Raw genomic sequence first — 25,137 nt, forward strand, 5'->3', positions numbered from 1 at the left:
CCCAAAGACAACTAATTCTAGTGGATGGGAGGTGAGAGCAGCCACCCAGCCTGCACTGGAGTCTGAGCACGACAGCTCCAGGTGGCCTGGGGTCATGACCTCTCAGGGGTTCCCGGTTGATTCCTATGGGCTGCTGTTGCCCACTTGCAGACACTTGTGGACCAGAAAGGTTTATTTCAGTCCACCCCGGAGGAGCCTTTCCTCTCTCCCCTGCTTTATCTGTCCCTTAGTCACAGGGCCCAGGGCTCACTTTCCAGTCCTCGGTCAAGCTGCTGGCCTAGCCTGGCCCTAGGCAGCTGGGCTCAGGTCCTCTGGGTTCCTGTTACAGAATCGCTGCTTGACTTTGGGACCCACACTTTTTCTAGGTCTTCCTGGAAACCAGAGTCTTGCTTTAGGAAGTTGTACAGGTCCACCGGCCCTCCGGGTCCTCTCTGCCCATATGGATGAAGACAGAATCACAAGTTCCAGACTCCCTCTCCTGCAGGATCTCCCTGGGACCCCTTCTTCTCCAGAAGCCCACTTCAGGGCTCCTATACTGAGAAGGTGGGCAGATCTCACAGACTCTTCTCGGAGGCACAGCTTCACTAACCTCTCAGCCAGTCCATACACAGATCACTGGACCCTTCTACAGATGAGGAAAACAGAGGTACAGAGTTGAGGTCACAGCGCGGATCTGTAACAGTATTTTGGACCCCGGTTTTTCCCTGCTCCTACCCCCACACCGTTCTCCCTCCCTAGCCCTTCTGTCTAACGATGCCTGGGCTAGGTCGTGTCTTCCATTAGGCCCCTTTGCTTGGTGCTGAAGAGGCGAAGGCCCTCCTGAGCAGCCGCAGGAGGGAGGCTGCGGGGGAAACTAGGCTCTAGCAGGAAGTCTGAACCGCCAAGGAGCTGCCTGGAGCCAGCGGGCTCCGGTTGGTGGGCGGGGCATAGCGGAAAGCCCCGCCCAACGGCTTGGGTGGCTCCGCCCTGGACCCTAGTTTCCGAGGAACTTTTCGTGAACGCGGGCCTCCTGCGAAGCCTGGCGGGTGCCGGCGCCATGGACGAGCTGCCTTTCGGCGAGGCGGCTCTGGAACAGGCGCTGGCCGAGCCGTGCGAACTGGACGCGGCGCTGCTGACCGACATCGAAGGTGCGTGGCCGGGGCTCCTGCGCGGCCTGTGTGGGGTCGCATGTCCTGGGAGGTCACTTGGCCGGGAGCTTCTGCGCGTGCGCACTGCATAGTTGGGCGCCTCAGATCTAGGGTTAACTCTCCAGGCTGCGGTGGGCTTGGTTTCTGGACACGCTGAACATCCTCTAAATGCTAGGCTGCGTCCTGTGTACAGTTCACAGGCCGACCTGGGTTTTCTCATTTCTTGGGTGCACGAAAATCCCCAAGGAAGCCCACGAATGGATGTTTACAAGCACCTTGGCGTGCAAGCATCTGGCAACTTTGGATAGAGGTCAGGGAGGTCTCCTTAGGTGCGCTAGAGCTGAGGGGCAGCCCCGGCACCGACAAGGAAAGGTATTTTCTAGGCGGAGGGCAAGGTAAGGCGAGACCTAACTTTGAGAAGTTAGTGGGGGTGAGGCAGGGAAAGTTGACAGAGCAGCTGCTCTCTGATATATTTTTAAGATTTGCGATTCTGGGGCAGTAACCTAGGACCGAAAACATATTAACAGGCTTTCTGCACTGAGCCACACCCCAGGCCACTTAGTGCCTTTAAAACACCGCTTGAACTTGCTCAGCTTGGTTCATCTCCAACTTCAACAGCCACCACCCACTGGGGTGGGTGTAAGGGGAGGGGAGAAAAAAAACTAACAACAAACCTTCCGGACTACAAGATGTATCCACATTAGTGGACCATTCAGTGATCTCTGGTGGCTCGTCAGCCGTCTCAAAACACTGCGTCTCTCTCGCCTGTTTGAGGGCTCCACACCCATCTCTACCCCAGACAACCATGAATGTGTGTTATCTATAAACTACAATGGATGGGGCCCTGGGATTGCAGTAGATTGTGCCCTCATCTAGCCCCCTCCCACTCTGTGCTCTGTTGATAGCCACCTAGGCTGTTGTGTGTGCTCCACAACCTTGGACGTGCTGTACCTCGATCCTCATTGAGTCCCAGACCCACGTGGGCTGTCAGTGTGTCTAGTAGGCTTGTAGCTGGGGCCAGAGAATGGTGGCTTGGGGGATAGAAGGTTGGGTCACCTAAGAGCAATGAAGGTTAAAAGATATCTGGGCAGGGGCTGGAGAGGTGGCTCAGAGGTTAAGAGCACTGGCTGCTCTTCCAGAGTTGCTGAGTTCAATTCCCAGCAACCACATGACGGCTCACAGCCATCCCTAATGAGATCTGGTGCCCTCTTCAGATGCAGACTATATACATAATAAATAAATCTTAACCATAAAATAAAACTTAAAAAAATAAATAAAGGTGTGCACACCCGGTGCCAAGGTGTTTTTTTTAAAAAAAAAAAAGATCTCTGGGCAGACCCGAGTTCCAAGCATGGACAATGGGGGGGGGGCAGGAAAAGGAGAGTGTTGTGTTTAGGTTGTTTGAAAGCCCCTCTTCAGCATGGGGGTGGGCCATCATAGCGCGGACAGCAGGCACTGAGCACCCAGTGTGTGGCAGGCACTCTGTTGAGGATCTCAGCGAACCCTTCTGACAATTCAACTGGGAAACATCTCTTCATCTCACAGATGAGAGACTGAAAAACAGGGTAAATGACTTGTCCAAGATCATGCAGCCAGAGCAAAGCAGAGCCAGAACTCAGACTCAGGCTGTTAGCTCTAGAGCCTGGACCCTTGGCTCCCAAGGCTGGATTAAGAGGTTAGCCTTGCAGCTGTCTCCCTCAGCCCAGAGCGACATTGGTTGTGAGACTGGGAAGTGCCAGGGAGAGTCAGCCAAGGCCTGGAGCCCCGATGCCCATCACCTGCTTGCGGTCTTTATTTCTGAGGGTGATGCCATGCTCAGAGCATCAAGTCCTGCTGCTGGCTGTGACCTCAGAGAAGCTCTTGGTGAGCTGTCTCCTCCTTGTTCCTAGCGGGGAGAGGGGCCTGTGATGGGGGCAACTGGGAGGCTGGTGGCACTGAGCACTGGGGACAGAGGAGGCAAATAGACATAGTTCTGGCTGAAACTGGCTAATTACTCTAGGAACCCTGGGAAGCCACCTCCCCAAATAGCTGGTCTGTCTGTTGGGTATAGCGGAAGTCCAGTGTGGCTTACTGAGAAGCTCTCCTGAGTTCTGGTCCCTTTCCTGTGCTGGTCTTATACTGTATCTGTCTGTGTTCTGGTATTGGGTGACTCTCTCTAAGGAGTAGTGGCCATGCACCTGATAGGGCACTGTGACCACTGAAGAAACTAATTCCATCAAAGCCCAGCTTCATGAACCAGTGAGTTTATTGGTGTCTTAGTGTTTCCATTACTGTGAAGAGACGCCGCTGTGACCACAGCAATTCTTAGGAAGGAAAGAAAGCATTTTATTGGGGCTGGTTACAGTTTCAGAGGTTTAGTCCATTATTGTGGCAGGAATGCATGGCAGCATATAGGCAGACGTGGTGCTGGAGAAAGAGCTGAGAGTTCTGCATCTAGATCCGCAGGCAGAAAAGGAGAGACACGGGGCTTGGCTTGAGCTTTTGAAACCTCAAAGCCCACCCCCTACTCCCCCACGCCCTACCCCTGGCAACACACCTCCTCTAACAAGGCCACACCTATTCCAAGGCCACACCTCCTAATCCCTCTCAAGTAGTGCCACGCCTAATGACCCTGCATTCCCATTTGTGAGCCTGTGGGGCCAGCCCTATTCAAACCTCCGCAGTTGGTGTGGGTGAGGAGCAATAGGATCCTGCAGAATCCTAAAGCTGTGTCACTGCCAGGTCCCACTCCAGCAGAGTGACGACCTTTAGAAAGTTGTCTGTAGCCACACCCCCGTCCCCACCCTGTCAGGTAAACTTCCACCTCTTGTATACTCTGGTCTCCCAAGATCTCATGCAGCTGGATGGCAAGATGATGTAGTAGGTAGACTCTCGGGTAAGGGGACTGGAGAGATGGCTCAGCGGTTAAGAACACTGTTGCTATTCCACAGGACCTGGGTTCAATTCGCAGAACCAATATAGCAGCTCACAACTGTCTGTAACTTCTGTTCCAGGGGCTCTGACACCCTCATACAGACATACGTGCAGACAAAACACTGATGTACATAAAATACAAATAAGTAAATAGTTAAAAATGAAAAAGGAATCTCAGGTATGGGTCCTGTAAGCTTCCTCCTCCTACCAGAGAGAGTGTTAACAGCCACATTGCTGGTTCCATAGACCTAGCTGTCACTGCTTTTTGGTTTGGTTTGTTGCATTGACTATGGGACAAGCTTTCTGTAGGCACTCTGCCACCCATACTCCTCCCGTGGGATGTCTTCTGTCTTGGTCCCACCAAGCACAAGCATCTGGGTGGTCACTCGCCGGTTCCTGCTGTGGAATTCCCTGTAGGTTGGCAACCCTCCACAAATCCCCAGTGCTCCCAAAATAAAGTACCCTTGTCTCAGCGCGGCATTTAAGACCTTGCCAAGATGCCCCTCCTTCAACAGTGTCTACCCACCCAGAACCCCCCTCTTAGGTACAGCCCAAGGGAGGTGTCTTAGGGTTATCATTGCTATAACAAACATCATGACCAAAAACAGCTTGGGGGAGGAAAGGATTCATTTGGCTTACACTTCTACATTGTCGTCCATCACTGAAGGAAGTCAGGGCAGGAGCTCAAATAGGGCAGGAACCTGGAGGCAGGAGCTGATGCAGAGGCCATGAAGGGGTGCTGCTTACTGGCTTGCTCCCTATGACTTGCTCAGCCTGCTTTATTGTAGAACCCAGCACAACCAGGGGTGGCCCCACCCACAATGGGCTGGACCCTCCCTCATCAATTACTAATTAAGAAAATACAAACAAGCAAACAGAACAAAAGCACTCAAGAGGCAGGTGAATCTCTTTGTTTAAGGTCAGCCTGTTCTGTGCGGTGAGTTCCAGAACAGCAGGGCTACACAGAAAAACCCTGTCTCAAAAAACAAAACAAACAAAAAACCAGAAAAGAAAAAGGAAAGAGAAAAATGCCCTACTTGCTTATCTACAGTCCAATCTTATGGAGGCATTTTCTCTATTGAGGCTCCCTCTTCTCAGATGAACTCAGCTTGTGTCAAGTTGACATAAAAAACCAGCCCAGACAGAAGAGTGCCCCTTCTTGCTGAACTACAGGGTTGGGAGTTCCCTGGGGGAGGGGGAGGTGGCAGTGCAGTGTCTCTGAAGGCCCATTAGGGAACCAGAGGAGGGTGCTGGGAGTGGGTCCCTGGAGAAGGGTGGCTGGACTTTACCTCTTGCGCTGTGTCACTGAGCTGGACACAGCTTCCCACAGTGACTCAACTCACTTCCTGGTTGGGGTCACTACCAGGTGGAGCCTAGGACCTAGACCACCTGACTGTGACTGTGGCCTAGGTTAGGTACTTTACTGGCTGGACAATGGCCGTCTCATGTTGGCTACGTGCTTGAGGCGATGCCTTTTAAATTTTAATTTTAGTTGGCTAATTTATTTATTTTTCAGGGCTAGGGGCAGCTTCCAGAGGCTCATATATCACTGAGCTGCACCCCGGCCTGAGTCCACTCGGACCTTGGAGACTTGATTGGAGCCACACAGCAAGTGGAGGTGGGGCCTCCCTCCCGGTTAGAGAGGGGGGACCTCAGATCCATCCCCAGGTGTCCCTGCCATCTGGAGTTTTGGGGGGGTTGAAGCAGGGCTGGAGGTCTATCCAAGACCATTTTTCCCAAGCAGCAGCCACTCTGCCTCCACCCAAGCCATTTCCCAGGAAGCCTGGCATCAGGCTGCCCAAACCAGGTTCCAGCAAACAAGCTCTGTACAGCTGGAAGGCTGGAACCCAAGAGTTTTCCCATCTAGCCCTCCTGAGAGACCTTGCACAAGTGGCCTGACCTCTGACATTTTGGTTCTTCTCATTGTATAGATACAAGACTAGAACTTGGTTCTGTGAGCCCAGCTGAGCTTGTCAGAAGCTAGTAGGGATTCTGACGATGCCACAGGGCTATTCTCACACTGTTTAGAACATGTACCCTGCACTTGAACCTGTTGTATTTGGCTCAGCAAATGTTAGCAGTGACTATCCAAGGAGCCTGCACAGGAAATTTCCAGAACATTCCAGGCTGTGGTTCCCAGTTCCAAGTGTGGACTGTGTAATGGTTCTGTCTTTTTGCATGAGAGACAGGCCAGAAAGGGGCTCCCACCCTGCTTGGAAGAGCGAGCCCCATCCTTGGAGTCTCCTAAGGTTAGAAGAACCTCGGCCACAGCAGTGTCCTGGCCTCTCTCTCGCTGTGCATCAGGGCCGCTTACTCCCAGCCCACTGCCCATCCTTTTGTGATGTAAGTCCCATACCCTTAGAGACCCCCTAAAGAGATGGTGGAAGAGCCTGCTGAGGTTGCCCCACCTGAGGGAGAGCAGGGCCAGAGCCTGCAGTTTGGTCTCCTTCACAGATGCAGCTTCCTGTACAGAGGCAAGGAAGTCTGGGGAGCAGAGGCACGGGTTCCTGGAAGCTCCCAGGGTACGGTTCTGGTCCTGTTAAGCAGCTGCAAGTGCACAGAAGTGGAGAAACCCGTGCTGGCAATGCTGTCAGAGTCATCCTCACCTGCCCGTGCTGCGGTGGCATGCCGCTCCCGTGTGTGCAGGCTAACAGCCCTGAAGAGAGGATTATGTGGACTTAGGTGAAGAAAGGCGCAGCTTTGCTAGTCAGCCTGGGAACAGCTGCCACTGCATTGGGCTGGGCCCCCAGCTCTAGCTAACTGGTGGGGTCCGTGCTAGCTAGTATCTTATTAATTTGCTGTGCCCCTAGTCACATCAGGGCCACATATCAGACCCACAGCTCCAGGGTAACCCTTGATGATCCAGACATATAGTATCCTAAGGGACAGTGGAAACTGCCTGCATGGTGGCACATATATGTTATCCTAGCACTCAGGAAGCAGAGGCAGGCAGATCTCTGTGAGTTCGAGGCCAGCCTGCTCTATAGAGCTAGTTTCCGGACAGCCAGGGCTACACAGAGAAACCCTTTCTTCAAAACAAAACAAAACAGATTTCAAGGTCATCCTTGTGGTTTGGGTCCTGCCTGGCGATTTGAGACAGGAGCCTGCTGAGGTTGTCCTCACCTAGGGCCGTGGGAGAGCCTGCATTGTCTCCTCTGCAGAGGGAAAGTGTGCTGAGAGTTGGCCTGTGGAGTGAGAGTTGGGGTTAATACCAGAGCAAGTTCTGAGGAGACAGTAGGCGTTTCCCACGTGGACACAATTGAGATTAAGAAGGACGTTGTTGGCAGGGTCAGCCTGGGTTAAAGCAGGATGCTATTGATGGTGGAACCCTGGTGGTTTGAAGGTTTGAAGTCTCATAACCGCTCAAGCTATGCCCAGTGAGACAGACCACTTCCTGTTGCCTGTCTATCCAGATGTAGGGCTATCAGCTCCAGCACGATTCTGCCTGCACCCTGCACACTCCCAGCCGCCGCGCTCTCTGCCGTGGTGATAATGGACTAAACCTCTGAAACTAAGCCACCCCATCAGTTAAATGCTTTTGTTATAAGCGTTGCCATGGTCATGGTGTCTCTTCACAGCAATAAAAATGCTAAGACAGACCAGGAAACAGGCAAGGAGAGTGAGCGGCATTCTGAAAGCTAAAGACTGGTGGGGGTGGGGGGGCGTGGCTGGAGTGTGGTGCCAGTCTTCGTGGGCCCCACCACAGGTCCCACTGTGTCCAGGTCTTTTTCGTATATATCTGTGTATGGGTGTTTGTGTGTGTAGGTACACAGATGTGTATGAAGATGTATAGAGGTCAGAGGTCAATGTTTAATGTCTTCGCTTCTCCACATGATTTAAAAAACATATTTTAAACATTTCTTAGATTCATTTGGCTACATATGCATCATATGCATGTATGTGCACTGTGTGCAAGAGAAGAGGGCGCCAGACCCCTGGAGCTGGAGTTATGGGTGGTTGGAGCCACCATGTGTTTGCTGGGAACTGAACCCTGGTCCTCTGCAAGACCAAGTGCTGTCCACCGCTGAGCCATCTCTCCAGCCCTTCCACATCATTTTTTAAAGCAACATTTTCTACTAAACCTGCAGCTCACAGATTAACCAGGCAGACTGTTTCGCCAGCAAGATCCTCCTTTTTTATCTCTTCAGCCCTGGGATTATAGTATTAGCTGGCACACCCGGTTCTCTCTCTGTCTCCCTGCTTCTCCCCATACTTGCCTTTTGGTGTGGATGCTGGGATTTGAACTCAGGTCCTCATGCTTACACAGGCACTTTTCTGAGCCATCTCCCCAGCCCCTCTGTATACTGCTTGCTGAGTAAGGTGGGAGTTCCATATGAGTGCAGGCCCCTGCTGAGACCTGGTGCAGGCAACTCCTGTGTCGCCCCTCTGCGTATGCAATGGTGCTAAAGGCTGGTTGGCCCAGGGTTTGCCTCACACCGTAACTGGCTAGTCACAGAGTAGGCTTGTGGGTCAGCAGAACTGAATCAGAGACTTGGACCTCACTGGGGAGAGGTCCTGAGCTCAAGGGTAGCTGTTTCACCCCCTCTATGTGCCCGGTCCCCTTCCAGGAAGAGCCACGTTCTCTTACTCCCTGGAGCAGGGCCTTTGCTTGCACAAAGGGCAATCTATGCCCCTGTGCCCTGGAACCCCTATGACAGCCAAGGACCAGAGTGCCTGCCAGCGAGTTCTGAGGAATAAGGGCCTTTGGGAGCAACAGGGCAGGCTGCATGCCTGGAGGAACAATGGGCCACAGCCCCATCCTCTAGCCCTCAAGCTCCACCAGGCAGGGGTGCTGTCCCATGTCCTCCCCAGCAGGCCATGCCACTTCTCATTTCAAGCAGTCTTTCGTGGCATGGCATAGTCTGCAAATCCTATAGGTGCATGTATTTAGTTCAGTCAGACCAACCTACATTGAAATCCCAACCTACCCCGGCCCTACCAGCAGCCACTGGTTTCTGTTTCTGCCCTCACAGCTGGCTTGCAGTATCTTGGGGTCTTTGAGCTTGCCTTTGCTCTGGTCGGAGAACTTCCTAGTGGCCCTGTGTGTTCAGCCTGCGCTCAAGTGTCATCTCCTCAGGCAGCCTTGAGCATCTGTCTTCTCTGGGCCAGCCTTTTTGTCATGGTGTTCTCACCTCCCCCATGCCCCCCACGCACAATTGTGCAACTGGTTTCTTTCTGTGGAATGGAAGTGCTGAACCCAATGCCAGGCTAGTGGCGGACACACACAGACACCTAGAATGGGCCTCAGATACTGTTGGGGAGGGGCAGCTGGGACTTCAGGTTTCCTGTTGGAGTCAGATAGGATCAGGGCCTGAGAGGGGAAGAGGGGAGATGAGGCCTAGAAAGGTGCAGGAGGGGGAGAAGCTGAATCCAACGAGGCTTGAGTCTGGCACTCTTGTCCATTTGCTTCAGAACGTGCACGGGAACTGGAAGCCTGTGTGTGTTCATGGGAAGCCAGTGTTAGCATCTCTTGATGGCCCAGTGTCAGCATCTCTTGATGGCCCTCAGTCTGGTCGCCAGGGTACCCTTTCCAGACCCGCTTTACCTAGTGAGTCCTAGTCCTTTCTAGGGTGAAGCACGGGACACATATTTCAGGTGTGCAAACCGATGCCTCTGCCTCGGCTTTATGTGGCCCTGTTAGTTCCTTTTAAAAATGTTAAAAACCTGCCAGGTGCTTAGGGTTGCCTTCAGTACTGCAGGTGATAGGCAGCTCGCTGTCCGGTTTCCCAGTTCTAGCCGTTCCAGTGGCTGTGAGGGGAACTACCTTTGCTGAGACCTTTTTTGAGTGGGTAGGTGCTTTATAAGAATCGGGAGGAGGAGGACTGGAGGCTGTGTGAGTGGAGGCTGGTTTGCCTCTGATGCACAGCAAGTAGGGAGAAAAGGAGAGAAGGCCTCGGAACATGACTGCAGAGCCTTGGCAAGGCTTGTTCTCAAGGAGAGTGCTCAGCTGGCTCTGAGTTTCCATTTCCCCCCTCATTCTTGGTCACCAGCATCTACAGAACTGGGCTAGCAGACTGGACTCAAGAACCGAGTGAGGTAGAGGTCAGGCCAGCACGGGGCTAGGGGTTGGATAGGCATGCCATCAGGTCCAGGCCTGCCCCTGGTCCACTGTTCAGCTAAAGCTTCTGCACCCACACGCTGGCCCTTCTGCTTGGGTCACACCTGTCCCTCCTCCTGAAAGCCTCTCCTGAGTGCCGGCACTCTTGGGGACAGCAAGCCATATCTTTTCCTTCCTTCCTTCAGTGTCCAGGTGGTGCCAGAGCCCGGGGTCGGGGAGGCTTGATACCACCTGTACTGAGTGTCTGCTAGGTGAGGCTCCGCTTACAAGTCTTTCTGTATTCGGGACTCGGAAATCAGAAGGAAAGGACTGTACTAGAGTCAGCATTGGGGGCCTCATGCCTGGACTTCAGCCCAAAGTGTGCTTAGGTGTCGGGACTCTTCCCATTCTTAAGTTGACTGAGGTCAGAGCCTTTGCCAGGAGCTGTGCAAGCACTCACGGTGCCGTGAAAGACTTGTGTTTTCTCGGGAACCTTCTATGAGGATGTAGAAGGATCTAGAAAGAGGGTCAGGTGAATGGAGGAACACGTGGCTGCTTTCTAGCTAAGGCTCCTGAAAAGAGAGATGGACCACAGGGACACCAGCCCTTAGCTAACACCCATGAGTAGACTTGGTGGTTTACCCCCTCGGGCTGCGTGAGAACCTGGTCTGCCAACTAGGATGTCAGAGCTCACTGGGCACTAGGCTGCTGGCCAGCGCTGGTGTGGTGGTGGCGGTGGCAGTGTGTGTTGTGTGTGTGTGTTTGCACATGGATGAGAGCTTTTACCTTTGTCAGCAAGGGACAGGGACAGATTTGGCACCCCTTCATTATCCCCTGCCTTTCCCTTCTGTCCCAGAGACTGGGTCCCTTCTTGGCCTTTTCAGAGAAAAGAGAGTCAGGCATCACTTGTTGACTGCTGTGAGACCTTCAGGAATGACACTGACCTAGCCTGTGGACATCAGAGCTGAGGGCAGGACTTGCTGGATCAGTGATCTGCGGTAGCATTTCTCTTGCTTACTACTCCTGAAGGCAGTTTCATGAGTGATCTAGGTCTGGGACCATCAGCTCCCTCCCTGAAATGAGTGTCCTTATCCTGGGGTTGCCCTGCTAGTTCAAAGTCCCTGGACCACTAGCCGCCGCTACCTAAAGGCAGTCCTTGACCTTCTTCAGACTGTAGCGACGTCATCCTTTGCTGCTGCCATTTGATGAGGGGCCAGGAGTAGGTAAACTGAGGCCAAAGTGGTCCAGGCTCGTTCTGGATGTGTGTGAGCCAGCGGTGGGAACACAGGAGCTTCCGGGATCAGAGCCAGCCGCTGCCCGGATCCCGGACCCAAGCACTACTCAGGGGGTGGTGCCTGGGCCGCAGGGTCTGGAACGTCAGTGACCGCAAGTAACCCTGGCGCGCGCTGGCGCGGAGGCGGTTAAAGGCGGACGCCCGCTAGTTACCTCGGCCCCATTCAGAGCGCCGGGTGAAACCCGAGCCGCCGCCGTCGGGGATGGGCGGGGCACTAATGGGGCGCGGCGCGGCTGCTGATTGGCCATGTGCACTCACCCGAGGGGCGGGGCACCGAGGCGCTTGGCGGGCTTTAAAGCCTGGCGGGGCCTGACAGGTGAAGTCAGTGCAGACGCAGCGGGGCAGCGCCTGCACGCCCTAGGGGCGGGGCGCGGACAACGGAGCCATGGATTGCACTTTTGAAGGTACTTTGGGGAGGACCCTGCACTCTTCCTTTGCCAGGGTCTCTGCAGCGGATCGCAGTACCGTGTTCTAACAGGAGACAGTCCTCCACCACCTTGGGTCGGGAGTTGGCAGTCCAGCCTTAGTTTAGCTGCCCTGCTTAGGGACAGACAACAGCACTTTGCAACTTGGACAGCTTTCTCCACATCCTCTGCTTGCCCTCTGGGCAGGGTCCGGAGGAAGAAACCCTGGAGTCTGATCTGTTTGGTAGTCCTAATTGGGCATTTTGGACCCTCCAGGCTGAAGGTGGGCCAAACAAGCTGTCAGGTCTTTTTTGGCCCGAGTTTCCCCATTTAGCAAATGGTAAGTGGGCCGAGAGGTGGGAAGTTCCTATGATTAAAAGTACTATTTATGACCTGCATAAATCTAGAGAATCCACGAGGATCCAGAAGGCTGAGCCTGCCACCGTTTTGTTCTGTCTACACCACGGGAAGTTCCCCTGCAGTGACGTGCTTCTTGCCTGAGCACCGTCATTAGACAGTGTTGATTCCTGCTCTGTTGGGCAAAGCCTCAAGCAGGGCTGCCAGAGGGCTTAATCCTTTCTTTTTTTGCAGAGGAGGAAACTGAGGCCCAGTGAAAGGAGGCAATTGGCCCAGGATCCAGCTCGAGAGAGAGCACTGTGGGCCCCTAGTGTTGTGTTCATGGATGATATAGAGCCCTTTGACCCAAAAATTGGCCTCTATGAGTGGGTGAGAGGGCCCCAGGCTGAGCCAGCCAGGGTGCTAGTTGCCAGCTGGGGAAGAGGGCCTGTGGCTGGGGTGAAGCCAGGGAGTGTGGCTCAGTCCTTGTTAGGAGGAAGGAGCCAGGGAGAGAGCACTTTGCTTTTACAGAGAGGAAACCAAAGCCTGAATGGCCAGACCTGGGTCCTGAGGCTACTTGGCTGCAAGGAGGGCTTGGGTTTGTGTCCAGAACACACAGACACACTGATTGGCTCCTTGGCCAGCGGCTGGTTCTTCTCCAAGCCTCAGTGTGCTCTGCTGAAGAATGGGATAGTGATGGCAGCTTTGCCCCTGGCTTTTTGGTGGAACAGGAAAGGTGCTGGAACAAAAGTTGGGCATTTTGAAGTCTACTGTGTATTCCCTGCATGCCTGTGGCCTTTTGCCTCTAGAGCAGGTGAGTGCAGCTGATGAAACAGTGGTCTGAGCGGGAGTAGTGGCTGTGCTGGCAGCGTGGTGGTCAGGTAGGTTTGGACTCAGCAAGAACTAGGCTGGCTCAATGCCTTCATTTGTAGAATAGGGCATCTGTCTCTCATAAGTGGGTTCAGTCTGGCTCATCAATATGGTGGCCTCAGATTGGGCCTGCTGCTTGGCCCAGACCCAATCTGCTGGCATAGACGTACTCATCCCACTGTCTGTCCAACACGGATAAGGACCCTTCCCGGACATGACCTCCTCCTCCATAGCTGCCTAATCTGCTGTTCCTGTTTGGGAATATCAGGGCACTCCCAGAGGAGTGGGAACTTAGAACTATCCTGTCTCTCTGCACCTCTTTCCCCCATAACTGAGGGCTTGGGTGACATCACTAGATTCTCAGTAGTCTGAGCTTTTGTCAAGTTCTATGTGCAGGGGACCCTGCTAAGCACCCTTAAAGGAAGAGCCCAGCAGTGGGCAGTGGAGGTGGGGCTCCTTTGCTCTATGTCCCCTCTGCCCTACTGACTGGGATGCCCTGTTTCTCTGCTGAGAACTGGACCTCCTGAGTGTGGATATCCTCCTGAGGATATCCTTGTCTTATAGATTGAGAAATCAATGGTCAATTGGGGCAGAACAGGGCTATCTCGGTCTTAGATGGGGCATGTGTTCTTTTAAAAAGCCAGCCAGTCAATATGGGAGCAGAAAGGGCAGGAGAGGCTTCTCGAAGGACTTATCATCTTCTGGTGAGCATTTGGAGTCTACCGTGCAGTGCAGACAGATGTGCGTGCACAAGCACGAATGGAGGCCCTGAGAAGCAGATGTCCCATGAAGGTGGGGTTAAAGGTTACCACTGTCCTCGGCAAGAGATGGTACAGGCAGGGCTTGGCTCGTTTGGTAAAGCACTTGCCTTGCCAGCATCAGGACTTGAATTTGACCCCCAAACTCCAAGTACGGTGGTGCTCGCTTGTAGTGGATTACGTTCCTGAGTTTTCCCAGGTTGCCCTCAGGCTCCAGTTACATGTGTGTGTGTGTGTGGGTCCGCATACATATGAACATATACACACATATTCATATAAAAAAGCATAAAACAATAACAACAACAAAAAACTAGGCCAGGCCGGGCATAGTTCAGTGGTGGAGTATGTGTTTATCGTGTGATTCACTGCTCCACAGTGGCACACACACAAGACACCAACCCAGGGAAATAAAAGGAAGGCCACCAAGACAGGACATTTCAACATTCCCAGGAAAGTTCTTTTTTTCTCAGGTTCCCTTTCTCCTGAGGTAAGGTTTCACAATTCTGCCTCAGCTGGAGGCTAGCGCTTTTTTTTTCGTCTTTTTAAAATTTTTTTTAATGATTTATTTAACTTTATTTTATGTGCATTGGTGTGAAGGTGTCAGATCTTGTGGAATTGCATTTTCAGACAGTTGTGAGTTGCCATGTGGGTGCTGGGAATTGAACCCTGGTCCTCTGAAAGAGCAATCAGTGCTCTTAACAGCTGAGCCATATCTCCTGCCCCCTTTTTTCGTCTTTTTGAGACAGGTCTCACTATGTAGCCCTAGCTGGCCTGGAACTCACCCTGTAGACCAGGCTGGCCACAAACTCACAGAGATCCTCCTGCCTCTGCCTCCCTAGGGCTGGAGTTAAAATTGTACACCACCACCACCACCTAGCTGGACTTGGTTTTTAAGCACAGGCTCTCTGGTAGTTGGGACCATAGTGTTGTTATGCCTGGCATAGGCAAGGTTTTGTTCTTTGATTCCAGGTCCTAGGGAGACCTGCACTAGGAAGAAGGCTTTGCTTGGTGTGGGCACTTGATACTGAATGAGCCAGTGAGTGAGTGAGCGAGAGAGTGGGTGAGCGAGTGGGCTGGCGGGTAAGTGAGCAAGGGAGTGAGTGAGTGAACAAGGGAGTGAGTGAGTAAGCGAGGGAGCGAGTGAGTGAGTGAGTGAGTGGGCGAGAGAGTGACCGAGTAAACAAATGTGGTCCCGCTGTGGCTGTGGCTCTGGAAGTTACCAGATGTCAGGTGGTGTTGGGATGTGGCAAGAACTTTGAAGAAGGCAGTCTCAGCCAGCTACAGCATGGGCACAGGCTGGAGATGAGTACGTCAGAACTCCAGTGGTACCAACCAGCCCTGTCTGCTGTGCTCAGCACAATCCGCTACACACGCTGTATCAGGAATGACTCCACACATCACAGTGTCTTGAGAAAAGGTTGTGTCAGGAGCATTGCAGGTTCTGCTCAGGAGCTAGCCTCTATACCTTGCTCAGGAGCTAGCCTGCACACCCTGCTGTTACTCATGGCTTCTTCTTCTTCCCTAGACATGCTTCAGCTCATCAACAACCAAGACACTGACTTCCCTGGCCTGTTTGATGCCCCATATGCAGGGGGCGAGGCAGGAGACACAGAGCCCACCAGCCCCCGTGCCAGCTCTCCTGAAAGCTTGTCTTCTGCTTCTCTGGGCTCCTCTCTGGAAGCCTTCCTGGGGGAACCCAAGGTGACACCTACATCTTTGTCCTCTCTGCCGTCTGCGACCACTGACTTGAAGATATACCCGTCTGTGCCCCCCTTCTCCCCTGGGCCTGGAGTAAAAGAAGAGCCAGTGCCGCTCACCATCTTGCAGCCCCCAGCAGCACAGCCATCACCAGGGACCCTCCTGCCACCGAGCTTCCCTCCACCAGCCCTGCAGCTCAGCCCTGCTCCTGTGCTGGGCTACCCTAGCCTTCCTTCAGGCTTCTCAGGTAAGGGCTGATGTGATGATGGGAGGAGATGGAGAAAGAGCAGTGGCTGTGTCCTCAGTGGAGGAATCTCCTGGCTTCAGCAGTCAGGTGTTCATCCTGTGGTCCTGGGCCCCGTGTGGTTCTCCCCCATTGCCCAGCTGGAAGGCAGTATATTGACAGGGCCTGTCTTGCTAGGAAATCATAGGGGTAGTTACATGAAGCCCATAGACATACTGGCTGGATGGGGTAAAAGCAGGCAAGGCAGCCTGTGCCACAGCCTTTGCCTTTGTCTCTGCAGGAACCCTTCCTGGAAACACCCAACAGCCACCATCTAGTCTGTCACTGGCCTCTGCACCAGGAGTCTCTCCCGTCTCCTTACACACCCAGGTCCAGAGCTCAGCCTCCCAGCAGCCGCTGCCAGCCTCCACAGCCCCCAGAACAACCGCTGTGACCTCACAGATCCAGCAGGTCCCAGTAAGTGGGTCTGGCCAGGTAGGGGAGTGGGGGAGGCCAGGCTTGAATGCCACTCATGGCCAAGCCCCTCCCACCCAGGTTGTGCTGCAGCCGCACTTCATCAAGGCAGATTCACTGCTGCTGACAGCTGTCAAAGCAGATGCAGGACCCACGATGAAGACAGCTGGCATCAGCACCCTGGCCGCTGGCACAGCTGTGCAGGCAGGCCCTTTGCAGGTAGATGGCCAAGGCAAGAGGGAGACCCAGAGGGGGCTACATATGTGTATGTCCACCTGGTGACCCTGCAACATGCATCTGACCCTACAGACCCTGGTGAGTGGTGGGACCATCCTGGCCACAGTACCGCTGGTTGTGGACACAGACAAACTGCCCATCCACCGACTGGCAGCCGGCAGCAAGGCCCTGGGCTCAGCTCAGAGCCGTGGTGAGAAGCGCACAGCCCACAATGCCATTGAGAAGCGCTACCGTTCCTCTATCAATGACAAGATTGTGGAGCTCAAGGACCTGGTGGTGGGCACGGAGGCAAAGGTATGACCAGAGGCCTGTAAGACGCAGGCCAGGGTGAGCAGGAAAGAGGAGGGCACGTCAGTCAGCAGGAAGTAGGCGTAGGCCAGACCTGCTCACACAATCTTATGCGTCGACTTGTCTGGGTCTGGGCATTTTCCTGGTTAGATTTTATCAAGGGCATCCTGAATAAAGAAAGGGCTGTTCAGAGCTGGAGAGAGATGGCTCAGGGGTTAAGAGCACTGACTGCTCTTCCAGAGGACTCGGGTTCAATTCCCAACATCCACGTGGTTGTTTACAACTGTCTGTAACTATGGTTCCAGGGGATCTGACACCTTCACACCAATGCACATAAAATAAAATTAATGTTAAAAAAAGGGAGGGACTGTTGTGGGCATTGATGGTGTCATGGTGATGAAGTACAAAAATTCTGTCCTGGAGGAACCGATACCCTAGCGGGAGTGGTGGAGACTGAACAGGATAAAGAAGGGGTCCGTGTGCCAACGGCTCCCATGTGCAGGGAAGCAGATGTGAGTCAGGTGTGCAGGACGGTCTTGCCGTGAAGGGTTGCAGGAAGTCAGCTGAGCGGGGGACAGGACAGTGACAGTGCTGGCGACACTGCTCTGTGGGTTCCACATGGCAGCTCCTCTTTGCCCTCAGGAGTAGGCACTGTTAGGAGACACCAGCACAGGAACGTTCTAGGCAGAGGAGAAGTGCTGAGGTCCTGGGCAGCCGTGATGCTAAGCAGCTCTGCCCACTTCTGCACCTGTAGCCAAGTCTGCCTGGCTGGCTGAGCCCTCCCCCTCCCTCTCCTTGCAGCTGAATAAATCTGCCGTCTTGCGCAAGGCCATCGACTACATCCGCTTCTTACAGCAGAGCAACCAGAAGCTCAAGCAGGAGAACCTGACCCTGCGAAGTGCTGCCCACAGAAGCCGTGAGTCCCAGCCTCCCTCCCGCCTCAGGTTCTTTTCTGTGGCTCTCATAGGACACCATGACCAAGCCAATGTATAGAAGAGTTTATTGAGCTTACAGTTTCAGAGGGCAAAGCCCTGACCACCATGACAGGGAGCATGGCAGCAGGCCGGCAGGCATGGCGCTGAGCAGTAGCCGAGAGCTCACATGTTACAACCACTTGGCAGAAGGAGATTTGGTTGGGAATAGTGTGGAGTTTTGAAACTTAAAGTCCACCCCCAGTGACACACCTCTTCCAACAAAGGGTGCCTCCTAACTCCCCAAACACTTCCAGGAATGGGGGTCCAAGCTTTCCTCATGATTCTGTGGGGGCCATTTCATTAAAGCCACCACACTGGTTCTGTCTGACTATCCTTGCCCAGTCTTGCTCTGGCCGGTCTGGTCATCAGCTGTACCCTACAGTGGCCTGGCCCCTGTTCTGACCATGACGGAACTGTCCACGTTTTGAGGCTTCGGCGTCCCCAGCCCTGTTCCTTCTGCCTGCAGAATCACTGAAGGACGTGGTGTCGGCTTGTGGCAGTGGAGGAAACACAGATGTGGCCATGGAGGGTGTGAAATCAGAAGTGGAGACGTTGACCCCTCCACCCTCAGATGCCGGCTCGCCCTCCCAGAGTAGCCCCTTGTCCTTTGGCAGCAGAGGTAGCAGCAGTGGTGCCAGCGACTCAGAGCCTGACAGCCCAGTCTTCGATGACAGCCAGGTTGGACTTGGTAGCATGGGTTTCTTCCCTCTCCCAGACACCCTGCAGTCTTCCCCGCTTTGAGCCCTTGTCCTTAGAGTTAGCTGGGCTCTGCCCTCACCTCCCTGCCTCCTGCCAGGTGAAAGCCCAGCAGCTGCACAGCCATGGTATGCTGGACCGCTCCCGCCTGGCCCTGTGTGCATTGGTCTTCCTGTGTCTGACCTGCAACCCCTTGGCCTCACTGTTTGGCTGGGGCATCCCCAGTCCCTCCGGTGCTGCTGGTGCGCATCACAGTTCTGGGCGCAGCATGCTGGAGGCCGAGAGCAGAGGTCAGTCAGGCCAGCCTCGTTGGGACAGACCTTTGGGACTTTGGGCGTCCTAGGAACTAGACCCTCAGACGTTCCCTTTGTCTATAGATGGCTCTAACTGGACCCAGTGGTTGCTGCCACCCCTAGTCTGGCTGGCCAATGGACTACTGGTGTTGGCCTGCTTGGCTCTTGTCTTTGTCTATGGGGAACCTGTGACCCGGCCCCACAGTGGCCCAGCTGTTCACTTTTGGAGACATCGCAAACAAGCTGACCTGGACTTGGCCCGGGTAAGAGATTGGCCCTGGAGGGGAGTAAGGTAGGCCCCCAGGCCCCAGAGGTGCTAGGTGCCCCACCTACTCCCTTTATTTTGTCCTTACTTCATTCTGCCCCACCCTCACCTTCAGAACTCCTTTGACTCCAGGGGCCCAGATAGGGAGATGCCCTGTTGCTACTTTCTTACTGAGACAACCCTTTCTCCAGGGAGACTTTGCCCAGGCTGCTCAGCAGCTGTGGCTGGCCCTGCAGGCCTTGGGACGGCCTCTGCCCACCTCAAACCTGGACCTGGCCTGCAGCCTACTTTGGAACCTCATCCGCCACCTGCTGCAGCGTCTCTGGGTGGGCCGCTGGCTGGCAGGCCAGGCTGGGGGCCTGTGGAGAGACTGTGGGCTGAGGATGGATGCTCGTGCCAGTGCCCGAGATGCAGCACTTGTCTACCATAAGCTGCATCAGCTGCATGCCATGGGTATGCTGGGTGGGAGCTGGGCTGGGGTCCTACCCATGCAGTCACCTGTCCTCATGCCATGGGGCCATGGGTATGGCTGGGTCCTACCCACCCCATCACCTCCTGTCCTTACTCTTGCCTGTTTGCAGGGAAGTACACAGGAGGGCACCTTGCTGCTTCTAACCTGGCACTGAGTGCCCTGAACTTGGCCGAATGTGCAGGAGATGCTGTATCCATGGCAACACTGGCGGAGATCTATGTGGCTGCTGCCCTGAGGGTCAAGACCAGTCTCCCAAGAGCTTTGCACTTTTTGACAGTAAGTAGGCTTGGGGGACAGGACTGGGGGCTTGTCTTAGCCTCTCACCTGTCCCTTCCAGGGCAAGGGACTGACCCAGATGATCAGTGGTTAGCAGGTGGGGGCTGGGTTTGAGCTTGGAGCCAGTGTCACAGTCCTGTTCCTTTCCCCACAGCGTTTCTTCCTGAGTAGTGCTCGCCAGGCCTGCCTGGCACAGAGTGGTTCAGTGCCTCTTGCCATGCAGTGGCTCTGCCACCCTGTAGGCCACCGTTTCTTCGTGGATGGGGACTGGGCTGTGCATGGTGCCCCACAGGAGAGCCTGTACAGCGTGGCTGGGAACCCAGGTGCTCTCTCATTCCATTCTTACGCCTGCTCCTGCCTCACCCGCATTGTCCCCTCATCTCTGAATGCGGCTGGAGCTGTGGGAAGGCTTGCTGGGCTTCAGAAGCAGGAACCATCATGGGGCTGTGGGCAGTGGGTGGACTTGAGAGGTGACTCTCAGGAAGAGTGCTGAGGAGGGTCAGGGCCAGTGGGTATGTGATTCAGTAGACTCCCCTTTCCAGTGTGGGACCCTGGCACAGCCGGCTCACTTTCCTTCCGAGGGCAGAGGCTGGGTACCCAGGCTTCAGAGGGCAAGGACTAAGTACTTACCTGTCGATGTCTACATGTCGTTTGGACTTGGAACTAGGAAGTGCTCTGGGTTGGGGCTCCCGCCAATGTGGGAAGGGAACTATGGAGAAGACATCTAACCTCTGCTCCATTGGCCCCCACCCACAGTCGATCCGCTGGCTCAGGTGACCCGGTTATTCTGCGAACATCTCCTGGAGCGAGCACTGAGCTGTGTCGCACAGCCGAGCCCAGGAGCAGCTGATGGAGACAGGTGAGCTTTCTGTACTACTCTCAAGCAAGACCTCCAGCAGGGAGTCTGGGCAAGCCTCATCCAGGCTATTAGGTAGCCTGTGTGTGTCCTCAGAGCCTCTCTAGCTCTTTCTTTCCTCTGTGAGCCGTGACAGGGTCAGACTATGCTCTAATGGGCAGTTAGGGAAAGCCAGTGTCATTCAGAACCCTGAACTGCTGCTATCTGTCCTGACGGCTCTCTCCTGCCTCAGGGAGTTTTCAGACGCACTTGGATACCTGCAGTTGCTGAACAGCTGTTCTGATGCTGTCGGGGCTCCTGCCTGCAGCTTTTCTGTCAGCTCCAGCATGGCTTCTACCACTGGTGAGTTCCAGCCTCATCCTGATTCCTGCCAGGCCTAATGCAGTGTGGCTGAGGGTCAGGCACCTTTCCCTCTTGTGTAGGCACAGACCCAGTGGCCAAGTGGTGGGCCTCCCTGACAGCAGTGGTGATCCACTGGCTGCGGCGGGATGAAGAGGCAGCTGAGCGCCTGTACCCACTGGTGGAGCACATGCCGCAAGTGCTGCAGGAGACTGAGTGAGTGCCCTGCCAGGTCCTCCTCACCCAGTTTTGGGCCCTCAGTACTTTGCCTATATATATATGGTGGACAGTGTACTCTCTGCCCCAGAGACTAGAACCAGGGTGGAAGGGCTCACGGAGGGGCTGTAGCCTGGGTTAACCTACCATGTGTTTCTGCTCTGGCCCCAATAGGAGACCCCTGCCCAGGGCAGCTCTGTACTCCTTCAAGGCTGCCCGGGCGCTGCTGGACCACAGAAAGGTGGAATCGGGCCCAGCCAGCCTGGCCATCTGTGAGAAGGCCAGTGGATACTTACGGGACAGCTTAGCCACTACACCATCTGGCAGCTCCATTGACAAGGTGAGGGGTAGGATGGACACCTGGCTGGGCCAGGGTCACAGCTGTCCATTCCTAGTCTTTCCTGGAGTTAATACAAAATGGTGCTGAAAGGGCTTACCTTAGTGTTTGAGGAAGGCTAAAGTCCTGGGGAGAATGGGCTCACCACCCACCACCAGGAGGGAGGGTGTGGTGAGCAGACTGGCAGGGCTCCTCTTGGGGGCCGTTGTTGGGAAGTCCAAGGGCTTGCAGGCATGTGGCGGAGAGAAGGTAGACCCATGGTGAATTGCTGTTGCCTTGCACATGTGAGGCGGGGGCAGGGCCGCAGCAGCACAGCCCAGTCAGCCCCTGGTGCTGTGGGCCAGAGCTGCCAGTGACGTGTGCCTTGCCTGCCACCCCAGGCCATGCAGCTGCTCCTGTGTGATCTGCTGCTTGTGGCCCGCACCAGCCTGTGGCAGCGTCAGCAATCACCAGCCTCAGCCCAGGTGGCTCACAGTGCCAGCAACGGGCCCCAGGCTTCTGCGCTGGAGCTGCGTGGTTTCCAACAGGACCTGAGCAGCCTGAGGCGCTTGGCACAGAGCTTCCGGCCTGCTATGAGGAGGGTAAGTCCCATTGTTTCACCTCCCACTGGGAGGCATGAGGCAGGAAGCGGGGGGAGAAGTGGGCACTAAGTCTGAAACTGGCTGTTATCCACTCCCCAGGTGTTTCTGCACGAGGCCACAGCTCGGCTGATGGCAGGGGCAAGTCCTGCACGGACACACCAGCTCCTGGATCGCAGTCTGCGGAGGCGGGCAGGCTCCAGTGGCAAAGGTGAGGAGGTGGCTGTGCTTACACTTGCGGGGGAGGGGGGTGCTGCCTTAGCCTGGTATGAGGAATACTGGGGGCTGCATTATGGAACTCAGCGGGGGTGACAGTTTGTGAGATAGTCATAGGAAGCTGAGCCTGTGTGCCCAGCATGGGTCAGATACCTTGTCCTTTGCATGGGGCCTGGCCTTAGCCAGACCTAAGCCTTGCTCCCCTGACATGACCCATCTGTGCAGGTGCTGCAGCTGAGCTGGAGCCTAGACCCACATGGCGGGAGCACACAGAGGCCTTGCTGCTGGCCTCCTGCTATCTGCCACCTGCCTTCCTATCGGCCCCCGGACAGCGTGTGAGCATGCTGGCTGAGGCCGCACGCACTGTAGAGAAGCTTGGTGACCACCGGCTACTGCTCGACTGCCAGCAGATGCTCTTGCGCCTGGGCGGCGGGACCACTGTCACTTCCAGCTAGACCTTGGATGGTTTCCCCAGTCTTAGAGACCCTTAAAGACATTTGTCACTGGCTGTGGTCATTGAGAGAGGGTGAGCCTGACAAGCAATCAGGATCATGCCGACCTCTAGTGGCAGATCTAGAAACTACAGACGCTGTACTGGCCCAGTGCCACCCTCTTGCTCTGTAGGCACTTTAGTGGCTTTTTCCTGTCCTGTGGAAAGAAACCTTTCCCCTAGCAGAGGGCCGCTCTGTCCAAGGCTCTCCCCTCCTGGCAGACTTGTACATAGCATAGATCCGACTGAGCCGGCCCCCTGTGCAGGCTCATGGACTACTTGACTTTTGCAAACTTTATTTTCCTAGGTTGAGAGATTTTGTACAGAAAATTAAAAGTGAAATTATTTATAACCTCATTTTTGTTTATCTGGGTAGGCAGATGTCGGCATCATCTGACTGCCATCCTTCCTGGATTGTCTTCTGGGAAGCTCTAAGGGTGTGTTTTCTGGCTTCTGCCTTGGGGTGGTCTGATGCTGACCAAGCTGTCCCACTGATCTCATGGCTACACTTTAGCTCAATCAACCTTGAGAGGCCTTGATGGTCTCAGTTGTCTCTTTGCCCCAGCCCCTCACTAGGTCCCAGGGTGATGAGGGCAGCCAGCATCTGAAGGCCAGGCTACCGTCTCCCTGTATGTCTGGAGCGTCACACACAATTCCCTGGTCGGCTCTGTACACCTGGCGAAGTCTGAGACCACACAGGTCTACCAACAAGCACAACCTGGGATCCCTGTTTGTGTCCCCCGGCCCTTTCCCTCCACTCCCAACCCTAGGGAATCTGGTTGGCAACCACAGGCCTCAAACTTCCAAAACAATCGTGGTATCTTTATTGACTTTTTTTTTTCTGAATGCAATGACTGGTTTTTTTTTTTTACTCTTAAGGAAAATAAACATCTTTTAGAAACAGCTCGATACACACAATCTTCAGTGTGAAGCAATATACTAATAAGAACACTAGTTGTCTTAACATTTACAGTCTTCATATATATTATATATATGTATATGTATACATATATATACACTATATAACGAGGCCAGATATAATACACACGTTTACCATTTTACAGTCATATGTACAGGAAGTTGCAGGGAAGGGGGGGCTGCATCAGGCCTATTGAAGCGTGGACAGAGCTGAGAACACAAACGGACAGGTGGGGACTGGCCGTGGTGGTGGCGGCGGTGATGGTGGTTGCACAAGGAAGGGGCATCACTGTAGCCCCTACTCCGGCCAAGGCCAGGTTAGGGCTCTGTGCTGTGGAGCACACGACGCACAGCAGCGACACACAGAAGCGAGCATGTTCCCAACATATATACATTCTATATAACATATATATAGAGGGGTACACAGGTTTGTACACGAAGTCTAGCACTGTCCCTGCCCACGAGCCGAGCGAGCGGCAGTTCCGGAACCCAAGGCGGTGCTTAGGGACGGCTGCACATCTGCCTAGAGGGTAGCCAGTTCCTCAAGCTTCCAGACCGGGCTCCAGCAGTGGGGTGGAAGACTGGAAAGGGGACAAACAGAAGCCATAGGTCACCGCCCAGGCCAGCTCATATCAGGGACCGCATGGCCTGAGCCCAGGTCTGTCACGACTCTGGGCAAAGCCTCGGGTGCCAGGATCGCATTCCCCCATTGGCTGGACCTCTACAGAAAGCCTTGGGTCCTGCCCCACGTCGTCCACCGAGCCAGCAGCACCCTAGGCCTCTTCCCAGGGGCACAGCTTGCATGCCACGCCGTTTCAGAACTTGCAGGGGACTTGCACCCCGCCCGAAGCCGCGCGCCCCGGGTCTGGCTGCCCGGTGGCCTGCCCTCGCCAAGTCTGGCCTGGAGCAGGATTTCTTCGCAACCCGGGCCTCACGCCAGCGCCCGAAGCAGCCGGAACCAAGACCCGGGGTGGGATCAAGGACCGGCTGTGGGCGCAGCTCCTCTTCCTCGGAGGCTCGGCCACGTGGGGATTACAACGGCAGCCTCTGTGGGAGGGACAGCATATTATGGCCAGGGCCAACGGCTGCAGCCCACCCCAGCCCTTCCGAGCGAGGCCCAGCAGTGGGCTGTGGGGAAGTTCCTTAGGGCCCTAGTGCCCCCTTTGACTGGTGAGGCAGAGAGAAAATGGGTTGGGGAGAGAGTGCGTTTCCCTGGGGAGCCTGTTCACCTACCTTATGTTTGGGGCACTTCAAAGTAAAATTCTCCTCAATGAATGTGCAACCTGTGAGCAAAGAGAAGTTTCTGTGGCAATGCAGGGTAGGCCGGCTGCCAGTGCTGATTCTGAGCACCCAGGTCCTGCTTAGAACCCTCATTAATGCAAACCACCCAGGGGTGCAGCCCTCTGCCTCTACCCTGATATCCCCTCTCTCTCTATACTCAGAGACTTCCACTGCTACGTGGCCATCTCCAGGTCTTGTCACAGCTCCTCTCCCTAGAGCAGAAGGAACTCTCATTCCCTAACACCCCAATACCCTCCCACCAATACCCCCA

At 54.7% G+C, this 25,137-nt stretch overlaps 2 protein-coding genes across 15 annotated transcripts in view; one reads left to right on the forward strand and one right to left on the reverse strand.

Annotated features, from left to right (window-relative positions):
* The first annotated feature begins 982 nt into the window (after positions 1–982).
* Srebf1 (sterol regulatory element binding transcription factor 1) lies at positions 983–23,016 on the forward strand. Of its 2 annotated transcripts, none has more exons than XM_005349953.2 (19): positions 983–1,127; positions 15,265–15,684; positions 15,962–16,137; positions 16,216–16,353; positions 16,444–16,665; positions 17,461–17,575; positions 18,100–18,311; positions 18,430–18,619; positions 18,707–18,885; positions 19,079–19,340; positions 19,469–19,635; positions 19,790–19,958; positions 20,392–20,494; positions 20,724–20,833; positions 20,914–21,046; positions 21,221–21,386; positions 21,764–21,964; positions 22,064–22,172; positions 22,403–23,016. In XM_005349953.2, the coding sequence occupies exons 1-19, from the start codon at positions 1,037–1,039 to the stop codon at positions 22,630–22,632; spliced, it is 3,393 nt and encodes a 1,130-aa protein (XP_005350010.1). In that variant the 5' UTR covers positions 983–1,036; the 3' UTR covers positions 22,633–23,016. The 2 variants fall into 2 exon arrangements, with proteins under 2 accessions (XP_005350010.1, XP_005350011.1); XM_005349954.2 differs by lacking the exon at positions 983–1,127 and adding an exon at positions 11,702–11,775.
* Positions 23,017–23,470: 454 nt separating this feature from the next.
* The window catches only part of Rai1 (retinoic acid induced 1), a 99,269-nt gene continuing 97,602 nt past the window's right edge, over positions 23,471–25,137 (reverse strand). For 12 of the 13 annotated variants that reach the window (XM_013347193.2, XM_026780845.1, XM_005349955.3 and 9 more), the window contains 2 exons: positions 24,819–24,868; positions 23,471–24,166 (listed from right to left, as the gene is read on the reverse strand). In XM_013347193.2, coding sequence (XP_013202647.1) covers positions 24,128–24,166; positions 24,819–24,868 — 89 coding nt within the window. In that variant the 3' untranslated portion in view covers positions 23,471–24,127. Of the gene's footprint in view, positions 24,633–24,818; positions 24,869–25,137 lie in introns of all 13 variants that reach the window. The other variant, XM_026780848.1, reaches the window with a different exon arrangement.

Source organism: Microtus ochrogaster, chromosome 7 (genome assembly GCF_000317375.1).
Source record: "Microtus ochrogaster isolate Prairie Vole_2 chromosome 7, MicOch1.0, whole genome shotgun sequence".
Taxonomy (NCBI): domain Eukaryota; kingdom Metazoa; phylum Chordata; class Mammalia; order Rodentia; family Cricetidae; genus Microtus; species Microtus ochrogaster.

Coding starts and splice junctions, on each gene's coding strand:
- Srebf1 (XM_005349953.2), top strand. CDS start 1,037: ATGGACGAGCTGCCTTTCGGCGAGGCGGCTCTGGAACAGGCGCTGGCC. Junction 18,620..18,706: donor GCTGGAGGCCGAGAGCAGAG/GTCAGTCAGGCC, acceptor CTTTGTCTATAG/ATGGCTCTAACTGGACCCAG. Junction 20,495..20,723: donor GGAGCAGCTGATGGAGACAG/GTGAGCTTTCTG, acceptor CTCCTGCCTCAG/GGAGTTTTCAGACGCACTTG.